General features: G+C 42.8%; 1 protein-coding gene across 1 annotated transcript in view; it reads left to right on the top strand.

Moving 5' to 3' along the window:
• The window catches only part of TLN2 (talin 2), a 391,554-nt gene that overhangs the window by 233,736 nt on the left and 144,913 nt on the right, over positions 1-12,905 (top strand). The window contains exons 10-11 of the mRNA XM_016208572.2: positions 10,302-10,365; positions 11,632-11,736. Of these exons, the coding sequence (XP_016064058.1) occupies positions 10,302-10,365; positions 11,632-11,736 (169 nt within the window). The remainder of the gene's footprint in view (positions 1-10,301; positions 10,366-11,631; positions 11,737-12,905) is intronic.

Raw genomic sequence — 12,905 nt, 5'->3', positions numbered from 1 at the left:
GCCAGGCCGGGATTTCACCCACATAATTTCCAGATGAGGTACATTTAGCAAGTACATTTTTTTTTTTTTACTTGATAATTTTTTTATTAAAATTTTTTAATGTTGACATTATTGCAGGTGTCCCCCTTTCCGCCTCCCTTTACCCCCCGCTCCCCGAGCCTTCACCAAACTATTGTCCATATCCATGGGGTATTCATCTATGTTCTTTAGCTAATCCCTTCACCTTCTTTATTTTTTGAAGATTTATTTAGCATTTTTGCTCAAAGTCAGCAGCATACTATAGACCTTTTTATAAGACTCTTTTTCACCTTTCTTCAGGCCCTTTAATGATTTCTGGTCTCAGTGCCACCTTGGTGAAGGTGTTTATTTAGAATAATGAAAATCAGAGAGTTTCCGTTTTCCTGGACTTAAGGATTATTGAATGTCCCCTGTCGGTTCTCTAGATGGAGAAAATAGGTGCGAGAGAGACAGAGACAGAAAGAAGGCACAGAACCAGGGAGACCTGGAAGCCAGAAAACAGCCCCGCTCCCAGATCCCATCTGCTTTGCTTCACCTCCAAGGACAGTTTTCTTCAGGTCACCTGCAGAGTCCTAGAAAGAGACATTCTGTGGGAGCATGAAGTATAAACAACACACCCCATAATCACATGTATATTTCATGTTCTTCTGTGCTTTCAGAAAGCACCCCACATGGTGTTCTTCAACTCATGGGGGACTTTGTAGTGTGTTGTACTGTGCTAAGTATAGGGAAGATACAAGGAGATACACACTAATTCTTTGCTGGTTTTGAGACTGCAGTCTGTTTGGCAAATAAACATGTGACATTGTTATTATGCAGAGCCAAAACTTGGCTCTGATTCCAACAGGTCTAACCTCTAACTATGTTTTGAATGCAGGGTGTTTTTTTTCCAATTTTAAAAGTTGCAGTGCAGGCTATGGGGCCTGCTACGAATTGTTTCTAGAAAGGTAGTTAGCATGTGGTACAAAAAGCAATGTTGATCAATGAATTTGGCCAAATAGAAGGTACATAAGGTAGAGAAGAATTAGCTCTTAAAACAGCAGCAACAAAACTTATTATGGTCATGACTAACCGCAGGCTCCTTTAAAAGACAGTGGAAAACTTTAAGAAGTGAATTTAAGGAGAATTGAAGCCTTCTATGGATCTTAATGTATCAAAGATCGGATGTACTGGTAAAATCTAGATCTTAAAAAGTATATGCGATAAAACTGAAGATAGCTCTAGGTGGTGGGTATAGAGTGTTCACTGTATAATTTTTTCAACATTGTGTGTGTTCAGAGTTTTCATAATAAAATGTTGGGGAACGATTGGTAGCCTAAAACAATAGAAAGAGATCTTATAACTTCCAAACCAGTTGGGGGTGGAGAAGAGATACAATGACGAATACAATAGGAGTTGTACAGGGAGGATTATGGAAACAAAGCAAGAAAAAGTGTGGTAAAATACAATGTACAAAATATGATATGAGAAATACTTCTCAATTAGGCATCATAGCAAACACAGTTGATCCTTGGACAAAACAGGTTTGAACTGCACAGGTCTACTTACATGCGGATTTTTTCCAGCAAATACAGTCAGCCCAGCATATCAGCAGGTTTCACATCGTCGATGGAATCAACCTCAAATCTGAAACAGTTTTTTCTTCCCATTCCCAACCGCATTTTCTCAACCATGGATCAGAAATACTGATTTCCATCCGTGGCTGGTTGAATCCATGGATGTTAGGGGCCAATTGTAGTTAAGTTTGGGGGAGTCAAAGTTATACTCAGATTTTTGCCTGCATGGGGGTCAGCACCTCAAACACCTGCATTGTTGAGGGGTCAGTTATATAAGTAAATCAACCTTAACAGTTAATAGAGGTTCTCATATTGGGTGGAATTTTTTTAAAGTCCAGCTCTATACTATTTCTAAAAGACACACTTAAAATTTAAGGACAGAAAGAAGTTTAGAGGCATAAAAAATGATGCACTGGGAAAATAATTAAATAAAAGCTAGAGAAGCTATATTTGATACCACAGAATAAACTTGTAAGGCAAACAAAGTATAGTAGAGACAACAAAGGTCATTACAAAGGTAGAAGGACTATTTCACCAGGATGGTATATTAATTGTAAACCTCTATGCACCTAACATTACATTAAAGTTCATAAGAGAAAAATAGTATTACGAGGAGAATTTTGGCTACACAATTTTAGTGGAATAATTTAACGTACCTCCCTCAAAGTGATAAGTAAAACAAGATCAAAATAGAAGAAAAAATATTTTAGTCAAGATAAGTTAAGGAAATACACGTCATAGAATCAACCAAAAAACTACTGCTTTGAACAAATTAATAAAATATGTAAAATTCTGGTAAGTTTGATCAGGAGCAACAAAATAAGGGAAAAACAAAAATAAACATTAGTAATGAAAATGGGCAGAACTTCAGATAGAGATTTTTAAAAATCATAAAAGAACAAAATGAAAACTTGAAGCCAAAAAAATTAAAAATCTAGACAAAATGGATAATTAGAAAAATCTGGATAGATTTATAATTTTGAAAGTGCCTTATCAGTTAAAATATTCCAATCAAAAACAAAACAAAAACTAGGCCCAGCTTATTTCAGTTAATATGTATGTCTCAATAAAACTACTAAATAATTGATACAGACTAGTTGAGGCTCATGAATGACCAAGGCTAATTGAGGATACACGGAGGACTCACACACTATTCCAATTTCTTACAAAGCTGTAGTGATTACAACGCTATTATTGATGTAGGGTGGTATAAGAGTTGATAAACCTACCTTTATTTAAATTAAAATATTCAGTAAAAGACATTACCAAGTTCAGAGTGATGCTCCAGACTGGAAGAAGAAATTTGCATATTTGCAGTGCACACTGCAAAGAACAAATTAATATCCAGAAAATATTAAAAAGGGGGAAAAAATCTAAGAAAAAGATCACCCAGGACAGCATTAGGCACCTTAGAGAAGAGGAAATTCAACTAATAAAGAAATGGGAAAGTATTCAGCCTCATAAGCGATCCAGAATGCAAAATCAGCAAGGATATAGTTTCTCATGTCCAGCAGGTGGGCACAAATTTAAATGTCTAAAAACACGAAGTACATTACAGAAAAGCAAGACATTTCAGAATATGACTCTGCTGAATTTAAAATTACAAAGAGAAACAGTATATTGTTTATAGATACAGGAGCTGTAGGAACCTAAAATGTGCATGGAAACTGACTTCAAGAAAGTGACTACCATGAGGGAGAGAGAAGGATGGCGTGGGACTTGGGCGACACTTGTAATCTCGATTTCTTTGAAGACAGAGGTAGCAATCATAAAGCAAATGTCACAACACATTTACCTGTTTTTATCCTTGGCGATAGGTATATACTTTTTTGTATGTTTCAGAATGTCTTCACAATTAACATTTCTTTTAAAAAGACAGTTGTGGGCGTCTGTGTGAGGTGATAAAAGCTGCATGCAATTGCGGTTGGATTCACGTGTGGCAAAGGCAAAGTTAATAGGCACTGAGGTCAGACACAGGCTCCGTGACTGTGGTGCCGGAGCAAATGGTCCAGTGGCTGGGCGCAGGCAGGCAGGTCACAGCTGAGGAGGCCTGTCTGTCACCCTCGACTACCGTAGCCCCTCATCCTGTCTGCGTGTCCTCAGAAGCATTTCACTGAGGAAACAGAGCAACCCAGGGTATGAGTCCCTGCTGAGGAAGAATTTAGAGTGGCCTTGGAAAATTTTCTCCTCAAACTCAAGGTGATTTTACTGTCAACAGGAAAAGCCTTTGGCCCAGCAGGAGGTCCCCAGTCGGGTTTTCTCTGGGCACGTGTTCAAACACACATTCCCCCGTGGACCTGGTCTTCTGTGTGTTTGGTCAGAATAACTTGGCTACCGATTCTGTCCTCAAACCCGCCCCGAGGCCGGCTGCCCTGCTTCTGTTCGCCGGCCCCGCCTTACCACCCGGCCACCCGTGTCTTTGCTGTTGGCGTCCGTCCTGAGCCTGGATCTGCTTTCCGTCCTGGGAGGTGTGACCGGGTGCTCGGTGGCCGTCCTGGCAGAGCCTGCCAAGGGGGCGCCTGCCTCCCGACCTGCTGTCAGGCTCCGCAGCTTCCAGACCAGGGGCCTCTGAGAGGGCCCAGCCCTGAGCTCTGGCCTCTAGGCAGAGCCCCTTCCCTCTGAAGGGCACTGGACCGGTCCCGTGGGACTGGGCAGGCCCTCGGACCCTGTCCCGAGCTTCTCGGTGCCAGCCCCCCTCTCCCTTCCCGCTAAGCGTTCCCCGGCTCAGCCGACGCTTCCTGCCGCCTGTCGTCGCGGGCTAAGCACGCGGTTCACTGAGCCAGTGCTCTCAGTCACACGCGTGCTTTCACCCCCGCGTCCGGGTTCAGACCCAAGTGTGTCTGATGCCATCGTTAGCGTCTCCCGCGCACCGGGCAGCGGGTCTCCGCCTTGGCCGCCCGTCGGAGTCGTCTGGAGGGCTTGCTAACACGCTGCTGGGCCCGCCACAGCCTCTCTCAGCACGCAGCTGGCGCCGGGACCACACTTTGAGAGCCTCACGTGATATCAAATTTGAGATGTTCTTTTTAGTCATTTGGTGATTCAACATAAAGGCTGGACTCAGGAGACCTGCGTGTTGCGGTGTCCTTTGGGTGACACTGTCCCTGGTGCACCCTCTGCTTCCCCGCCCCTTCATGTCTCCGCCTGTGCCGGCAGACACTGCACTGCTGTGTGTGTGAGCATTGATCCCCTCACTCCTCAGGAAGGAGGGGACGCCCATTGTTTACAGCTCATGTAATTAATAACACCCCAAGGTAGGACTCCTGTCTTCTTTTCAGGTGACAAAACCAGCTTAGGGAGGTGGGGACTTGTCTGTGGTCCTGCAACTAACTACGTGGTGGCAGCTCCGGGACAGATGAGAAGCAGTTAACATTTCCCCAAATCAGAGCTGCCTCCTGTGTACTTATTCTAGCTGCCAGACCAGAGAACACCTTTAGGACACCGTTTTTAGAATTACTTGTAGAAGCAGCTTAAATTTCATATAAGAAAATGAGGTTTCAGGGAACATCTAGATTTGAATCCAGACCTCGCATCCCAACATGTGATTATTAAATTCCCCTTCCCTCATGCAGTGGCTTTTGGGCATTTCTTTTAAATTCCTGCCACCATGGTCGTTATTATCATTATCTGATTGGGTGTTTTTGTGATTTCATTTCTCTTGGTCTGAAGGTTCTGAAATACTGATCACATGTTATGGCTTTTGACTCAAAGGTAACTTGGAGGGACTGGGGTGCTGAGTGGCTAAGAGCATGGTCTCGAGCCCACAGGCGAGGCTTAACATGTTGGCTATGACTGTGGGCAAATTATTTAGTGTCACTGAACCTCACATTCCCTGTATAAAATGGCATATTTTCTTCCAAGGGCTTTGTCAGAATTTAATTTATGTATTTATACATGTAAAGCACCTGAAACAGTGTTAGACTTTCAATAAATGACAGGTATTAATAGTGAAAACTCTCTATCAGCATTGTTTAGACTGCTGGTTGGATAACCCAAAAAGTTAAAGTACAGAATCCATGATTTCTACCTCTCTGTATTTTAACTATCAGCTTATGCATTCACTTGCCCGTCTTTGGAGTCAGGACCGAGGTTTCTTCTTTGTGAGGGTCTTCCTCCTCGTTGGGGTTCTACATTGTCTTTCTTGTATGAACCACATCATCTAGGAGAGAATTTAAAGACAATCGTGGCCTGGCCAGAGTGGCTCAGTTGGTTGAGTGTCCTCCCAAGCACCGAAGGATTCCCAGTTCAGTTCTCAGTCAGGGTACGTGGCCTGTGTTGCGGGTTTGATCCCCAGTCTGGGTGTGTGTGGAAGGCAGCTGATCGATCTCTCCCTCCCCCTCCCCCTGTCTAAGCATGTCCTCAGGGGTGAGCAATAAAAAGATAAAAAAAAAAGGCAATTGTAAAGCAATATGAATACGATATTTTTAGATTTTTTTCTCTTCAGAATTTTACAATAGTCTCACCTGTATTTAATTTAATAACTTAAAAATGTTCACTGTAGGAAGCATTCACTAGCTCTCTTTCTGTAGTATTTTAGAAATTTATGGGCTATGTTGCTTTATTACATAATCCTATGATGTATAACAGCAGCAAGATTGGAGCACAAATCCAGCTGACTTGGCCAGAGCAGGAGTAGGGGCTCATGAGGGAAGAGACGGTTGACTGCAAACCTTCGGCACCCCAGGCAGCTTAGAGAGTAAGAAGAGAGTGAGAAGAGCTTTGACTGGTCTGCCAGCGGAGTGGAGCGGAGGACCTGTTGTTATTGCACTTACAAGGCTGGCAATAGGGTTTAGAGGAGGAGTGAGGTCTCACTGAATGCCTGGCAGATGGCTGCCCTTTTAAGGCGGGAACGCCTAAGGAGGCAGTGGGAGGAACTTTGCTTGTTCAGAGCTTGCTTAATTAGGAGAAAATTTTCCAATCAGGTTTGCCAATCTGACCCGTTTTCTCAGAGGAGGCTGGCAGATTTCACTTGTGTGCATGTCCCAGATCTGTAGGAGCCTTCCAAGCTCAGGTTTGGAAATGAAAACAGCAACTGAGGTGGGCTGCCTCACCGGGCCTGGCAGGCGGTGATGACAGGCCGCCTGCTCCTTCCAGCTTCGTGCTGACACCGTGCACTTTGCTGAATTACTCGGGAAAATTCATGCCACACATGCACATTCACTCACTTCACATTTTAAAATACCTGGCAATAAACTTCCCCAAATTGACTCTTGCAGCATCTAGTGTAAGCTTCTGGAAGTTGTTTTCAGTACCTACCAAAGAGTGAGAGATTCAGCACCTACTGAGGAATGGGAGGGTCAGTCTGCAGAATTTCAATGAAGGGCAGCCTGTTGCGGCACAGAACTTTCTCGCCATAAATGCCCAGCATATATCCCTGCTTGGCCACTGGACACCACCGTCTGTTGTTCTTCTAGTAACACTCATAGTTCGGACAGGGTTTGCCATGGGGCTCTTTTTGGGGTGCTTTAGTAACCTTTGCCAAGTCTCCCTTTTTTGATGGTGTTGGAGCTACTGTTCAGAGCCCCACAGCCACGACCTACTCATGATACTGCATCACTGTCATTTTAAGTGTCTTCCTAGGGAAAGCCTGCAACAGCTGTGTGGGTCTGCTCTGGGTCTGGGAGGGCAAAGGCTCCCTGCTACCAACCCTGCTACTAACAAGTCCTGTGACCTCAGCTGAGTCACCTTACCTCTCTGAACTCGGCTTCCTCTTTTGCAGCGTGGATGACTCCTGTTGCTCAATCATTCATTTTTGTCCACAGCATTGCTAACGATAGTCATCACATCTAAGGTGCTGCTTGGATATCTGTCAGACCCCTCCTGCTGACGGACTCGGGGTCTCTTGATAGGCCCAGAGTGTTCTGCTGGTACTCCGACCTAGATCCCAGAAATTCCAGGAAATGTACTTACAACTGTTGTCTGCAGGTAGTTTGCAAATTAAACGGGCATCACTATTCAAATCTTAACGTAGCCAGAGCCATGCCCTGCCCTGTCCCTCTCCATCCTACTCTTCTGCTGGAGTATTGTAAGGCAGCTCCCAGACAGCATGTCATTTCACCTGCAAGTACTTCAGTATGTTTCTCTGACAAATAAAAAAAAAAAGAAATTTAATAATTAAAAAAAAACATACAACTGCAAATCCATTCTAACACCTAAGAAAATTAGCAATTAATCTTTAATACTCATCTTTAGTATGCATCTAATATCCAGTCTGTGTTAAAATTTCCCCCACTGTCTCAAAAATGTCACAGAATACTTAGTTCAGGATCCAACAAGCCTACCTATTGTATTTGATTGATATGATTGTTTTCTTAAATCGTATTATTGAGATACACACAGTTCATATAACATACAGTTCATCCATTGAAAGTATATAATTCAGTGATTATGTGTATGATGTGAGGAAGGGAGTCCCAATTTCATTGTTTTGCGTGTGGATATCCAGTTGTTTCAGCACCATTTGTTAAAGAAGCTTTTTCTCCCTTTAAAGTGTCTTGGCACCTTTGTTGAAAATTAATTACCGTGAAAGAGGTATTTAGACTTAGTGTGGTGATCACATCATGGTAAGATATATAAATGTCAAACCGCTATGTTGTACACCTGAAACTAATATAATATTATAGGCCAACTATATTTTAATTTTAAAAGAAAAGAAAACCAATCGACTGTAAAGGTAAGGGTTCATTTCTGAACTCTCAACTCTATTCCATTGACCTATATAGTTCTGTTCTTATGTGAGCACTACATTGCCATTGTTTTTGTAGCTCTGTAGTAGGCCTGTTTCTTAAAACTCTATTAACCTGTTACTGTCACTTCCACCAACAAGCCATTTATTTCTGAGGAACTTGGGTTATTTTTATAAAATTTCCCATGTTGAGATTTGGGTGATTGTATCACTTACAATGTCCTTCTGTCTCTCTTTTTGTGAACTAATATTTAGATCTAGGCTCTTAATTAAATCCAAATTCAGTTATATAATTACTTATTTTTTTGACAGCCAGGATTGCTTCCTGGTGGTGCTGTACAGTTCCTGTTGCTTCAGTCAGGAGGCATATGTTGTCTGCTTATCCTACTTTGGTTAATGCAAAAATTGATCAGTGGGTTTTGGATCAGACTGATCCATCTATTATAAGGTTCCCCATTAACATGTCACTTATTGGTTTTAGCAGCCACTCTTGCTTGTTTTGATCAATTCCTTGCTTCCTTAACAGTTGTAAAATGACGGTTTTAGACTTCTATAATTCCTTCTGCATTTATTAGCTTCGTTTCTTTCCCTTGATCAGTTTTCAGTATGGGTGGATGCCTTAGCACCTCTTAAGGTGACCAATGATTATTTTAAAGGGTCTTTATGGATTTTTATATTTCTGTGTTGTTGCCCATTGGGGTGATCATTCTTTTTGATGCTCAAATTGCCCCATCTGGGAAGGGGACGTGGGTGAGGAGTAGGTGAGTCATGAACGGTCGTGAGTTATAATTGTCAAAGCTGGGTGCTTTGCTCATTACACTGTTCTCTCTATTTTAATATAAGATTTTTTAAAAGCCGTCCTATTTTTGGTCAATGGATATCCCTTAATGTTGGCTCCAATCATTTTGATAGCTTCCTTCATACCAGGCATAAGCAGCACAGGAATATTGTGCACATTTCCTGGCCCAGAGCTAGAGGCAGACGTTTCTCAGAGGATCTCTGATTTCTGTTAGTGGGGAATGGTATTTGCAGACCACCTGGCCAAGGTGCTGGGGGTGCTGATTGCCAGCAGGTTGTCCTTAGCCTCCTAAGAGGACACACCTAGAAAATTAATGTTTTTCAGGAACAGGAAAATGAATCCAATATGCAGGCCTTTATTTCCAATTTGAATGAAAGATTGCAGGGTTTTCATCTAACTTTTTTGGCTTTATATTTTTATGTCTTTTCTGCTAAAAATCTTGGTTACTCACAACTAACATAATTACTCACTTTATCTTAATTATATGTAACATGTCATATCATGTAATATCCTAATTTTATATAGAGTGTGTGTATAGAGAGAAGAGGGGGGAGAGTGTTGTAAAATAATGGCATCGCTATTTGACAGGTCTACTGTGGTTCATTTCACCTTTAAGTGTATCTCACTAGGGATGCATAGTGCAAAGACTGTTTTTCAGGGTCACCTGAAATCATTTTTCTCTCTGCAGTTACACTGTCAACTTGATATACTGTTAAGTTCATTTGTTTCGGTTTGCTTTAGATTTTTAGGCTGCTTTCCCCCCCCATCTTTGCAATTTCATGTGGTTCTAAAGTGAAAAAACAACAACAACTATACTACAAGGAATATTTTCAGAGGTTTATTTTTCATCTTTGTTCCCCTCTCCCTGTTATTCCCTCTTCCCATAGAGAATCATTTTTATTAGCACTGGGCATGTCCTTATATTGTTTGAAAAAATACATATTAACAATATAAAATGAAAAATACTTCCTCCCTTTCTTACAAAGGGCAGCACACTATACATTCCTGTGTAGTCACTTTACAATGTATCCTGGAAATTCTTTCGTATTTAAGGACGTTAGCTTCCCCTTGGCACCAGGCTGGTTTTATACTTGTGTCCTACTGAAGTGCATTGTGGGATGTGGCAGTTTGTCACTCATTGTAACCAAGAAATACTAGTGGCTAAACTGTGAGCTTTACAAAAAGTCTTTTCTTTCCCTCTCATCACAGAGCATAATCGCTGTGCTTTTTTCCCTTTTTCTCTCAGCCTGAAGGAATTCCTGCCTAAAGAATACGTCAAGCAGAGAGGCGCTGAGAAGAGAATATTTCAGGTACTGGCAACGTGACCCGATCTTTTTCCTCGCTCCCTCGCCTCGCGTGTTGGCATCAGAGGGGCCTCTGCACGTGCTGGTTTTGTATCCCCTGCATGTGCTCGGCTTATATGTGAAATGATTCCTGGCTCAAGAGTAAAGAAGCTGACAGTTCTACTTTGGGGGGATTTAGTATCTTAATCCATACTTCTTGCTAAAGGTTACTTAGCCCTTCTTAGAAAAAACATGCATATATTTAATTTCCAAGGCGTCTTGGTCGCATTAAAACAAGGTGATTTGCCATCAAAAGGCACTGAGGAAGAGGCTACAAGCTGCTGCTTTGTCCAGAGATTGGTTTTTGAAGCTAGAATTTGGGAACTGGTACCTTTTTAAAATTCAAGTTTATTCTAAAAGAGAGTTGTTTATTCTAGGCAACCCGTAAGAAAAGCCCTATCATCAACTTTGCCATGAAACAATCACTCTAGTAAATCCAAAATATCAAAAAGTCATCTTTGATGTTGAAATGTAAATATAAATTGAAATATAAATTTCATGTATCTACGACATATTTTTTACCAAGTATTGTTTCCAAGTGTGACAATGCCCAGGTGTTTGTATAACCTGCTCTTTGGAAAACTGTATGTTGTGGATGGATGTTAGATTGATACCTCCCCTGGACAAGAACGTTTTTCTGGCTCTCATTTGTTTTTTTAAAATATATCTTTATTGGTTTCAGAGAGGAAAGGAGGAGCGAGAGAGAGAGACAGAAACATCAGTGATGAGAGAGTCATTGATCGGCTGCCTCCTGCACACCCCCGACTGGGGACCGAGCCTGCAACCCGGGCATGTGCCCTGTCCGGGAATTGAACCCCGATTGCCTGGATCCTAGGTCAACGCTCAACCGCTGAGCCATGCCCAGCCCGGCTGACTCTCATTTAAAGTGTCGGCTCTGAACCTTTTGGTACACGGAGTCCTTTGAAAATTGGGTTCTAATTATATGGACCCTGTTCTTGCCACGCTGCACGCGCATGAATCGGTGCCTATAGCTGTGAAATCTTAGGGAGCTTGGGCTCCGATTCTGGTTAGGAAGCGCTGCATTGGAGCGTCCTGTGCACTCCGACTCTTGGTGAGCAGGAGCATGTGTTCCTGGAGGGGTCGCCCCCACAGATGTTGCTTGCTGATCAGCCGTAGCCGCACTGTCTGCCCCACACTGAACAACTGCCTTTCAGCCAGTCCGCCTGCTGGCAGAGCTGCCGTAACGAGTCCCTGCTCCTCTCACTCCTGCAGGAGCACAAGAACTGTGGAGAGATGAGTGAAATAGAGGCCAAGGTCAAGTACGTGAAACTTGCCCGGTCCCTGCGCACGTACGGCGTGTCCTTTTTCCTGGTGAAGGTGAGTCGGGCGGGTGGTGGAGGGAGTGTTCGCTTCTGCCACCTCTTTTTCTTCGGTCAAAGTGTTTGCTGTTAAGGTGGGTTTGCCGTCCCTAGAGCCCTGCCGTTTGCAGCACCTGGCCAATAGAATGGCCTGAGGGCGCGTCTGACTGCCCGTGGTCCTCCGGGCATCTGTGCCTTTGCTTGGCTCACTGTCCCTGCTCTGAAGTCACTGCAGGGGGCTGTTCACTTTTACTCAGGACTTTCCCTTGGGGATATTTCACTTAAGACTGTCAAGAGTGCCCTGGACTAAGTGAAGGTCGTTGACCACTGCAGACCAAATCAGATTCCTGTGGTCAATAAGGAGCGTAAGATGTATACTTGTGGGTGGGTCTGGGATTCCTGTGGCCTTTAGGTCTGTTCTCCTCAGAATTGTTTGTCTTCCCGCTAGAAGAAGGAGGTGGTTGTTTTAAGCTCAGCCTGTGAATTTCAGAGGGAGGCTGACTGAAACACCCTCCCATTAGCTTCGTTTCTCGCGTTGTGCGTCGTGAGCTCGCACACTCTATTTTAGTCCTCTCTTGCCTTCAGCTGCTCTCAGTTTTACACCAGAAAATATCAGGCCCTTGCAAATGAGGAAAACATGGGTGAATCACTTCATTTCTAAGAAACATAGTTAAGAAGTTGAGTTTCTTATATTTAGTGGGAGTTTTAACTTGTCAATGAATTTTTGGATGTTGCTGATGCCTTCTAGGTAATAATGACTCCGTTTCCCAATATGAGTAATAATAATATTGACAGTTAGTAATAATAACATTTAATAAACAATAGACATATCTTATTTAAATCTATCAGCAATACAACGATGGCAGAACTATTACTATTAACTTGTTTTAAAAAAGACAAAACAGAAACCCAGGAAGATGGGATGACTCAGCTACAGCGTAAGGACTTGAATTCAGGCCTCTCTGACTCCAAAGCCCATGTTCTTAACCACTGGGCTGTGCTATCTTAGCTAGGGTGACCTTGTTTGACCTGCGTTCACCATGCTGGCTCCCCATCCCCGTCATGAGCACAGGGTGAGATCTGCTTGTTTTAGAAGAACAAGCTCCTTTTTTTTCATTATTTTGAAGGGCAACAGGTGGCAGATGAGTTCCAACACATCGTAGGGACAGAGATTAAATTGTTGTCATG

This window comes from Miniopterus natalensis, chromosome 1 (genome assembly GCF_054644295.1).
Source record: "Miniopterus natalensis isolate mMinNat1 chromosome 1, mMinNat1.hap1, whole genome shotgun sequence".
NCBI classification, from domain to species: Eukaryota; Metazoa; Chordata; class Mammalia; order Chiroptera; family Miniopteridae; genus Miniopterus; species Miniopterus natalensis.
This window is presented reverse-complemented; position numbering and strand designations above follow the sequence as displayed.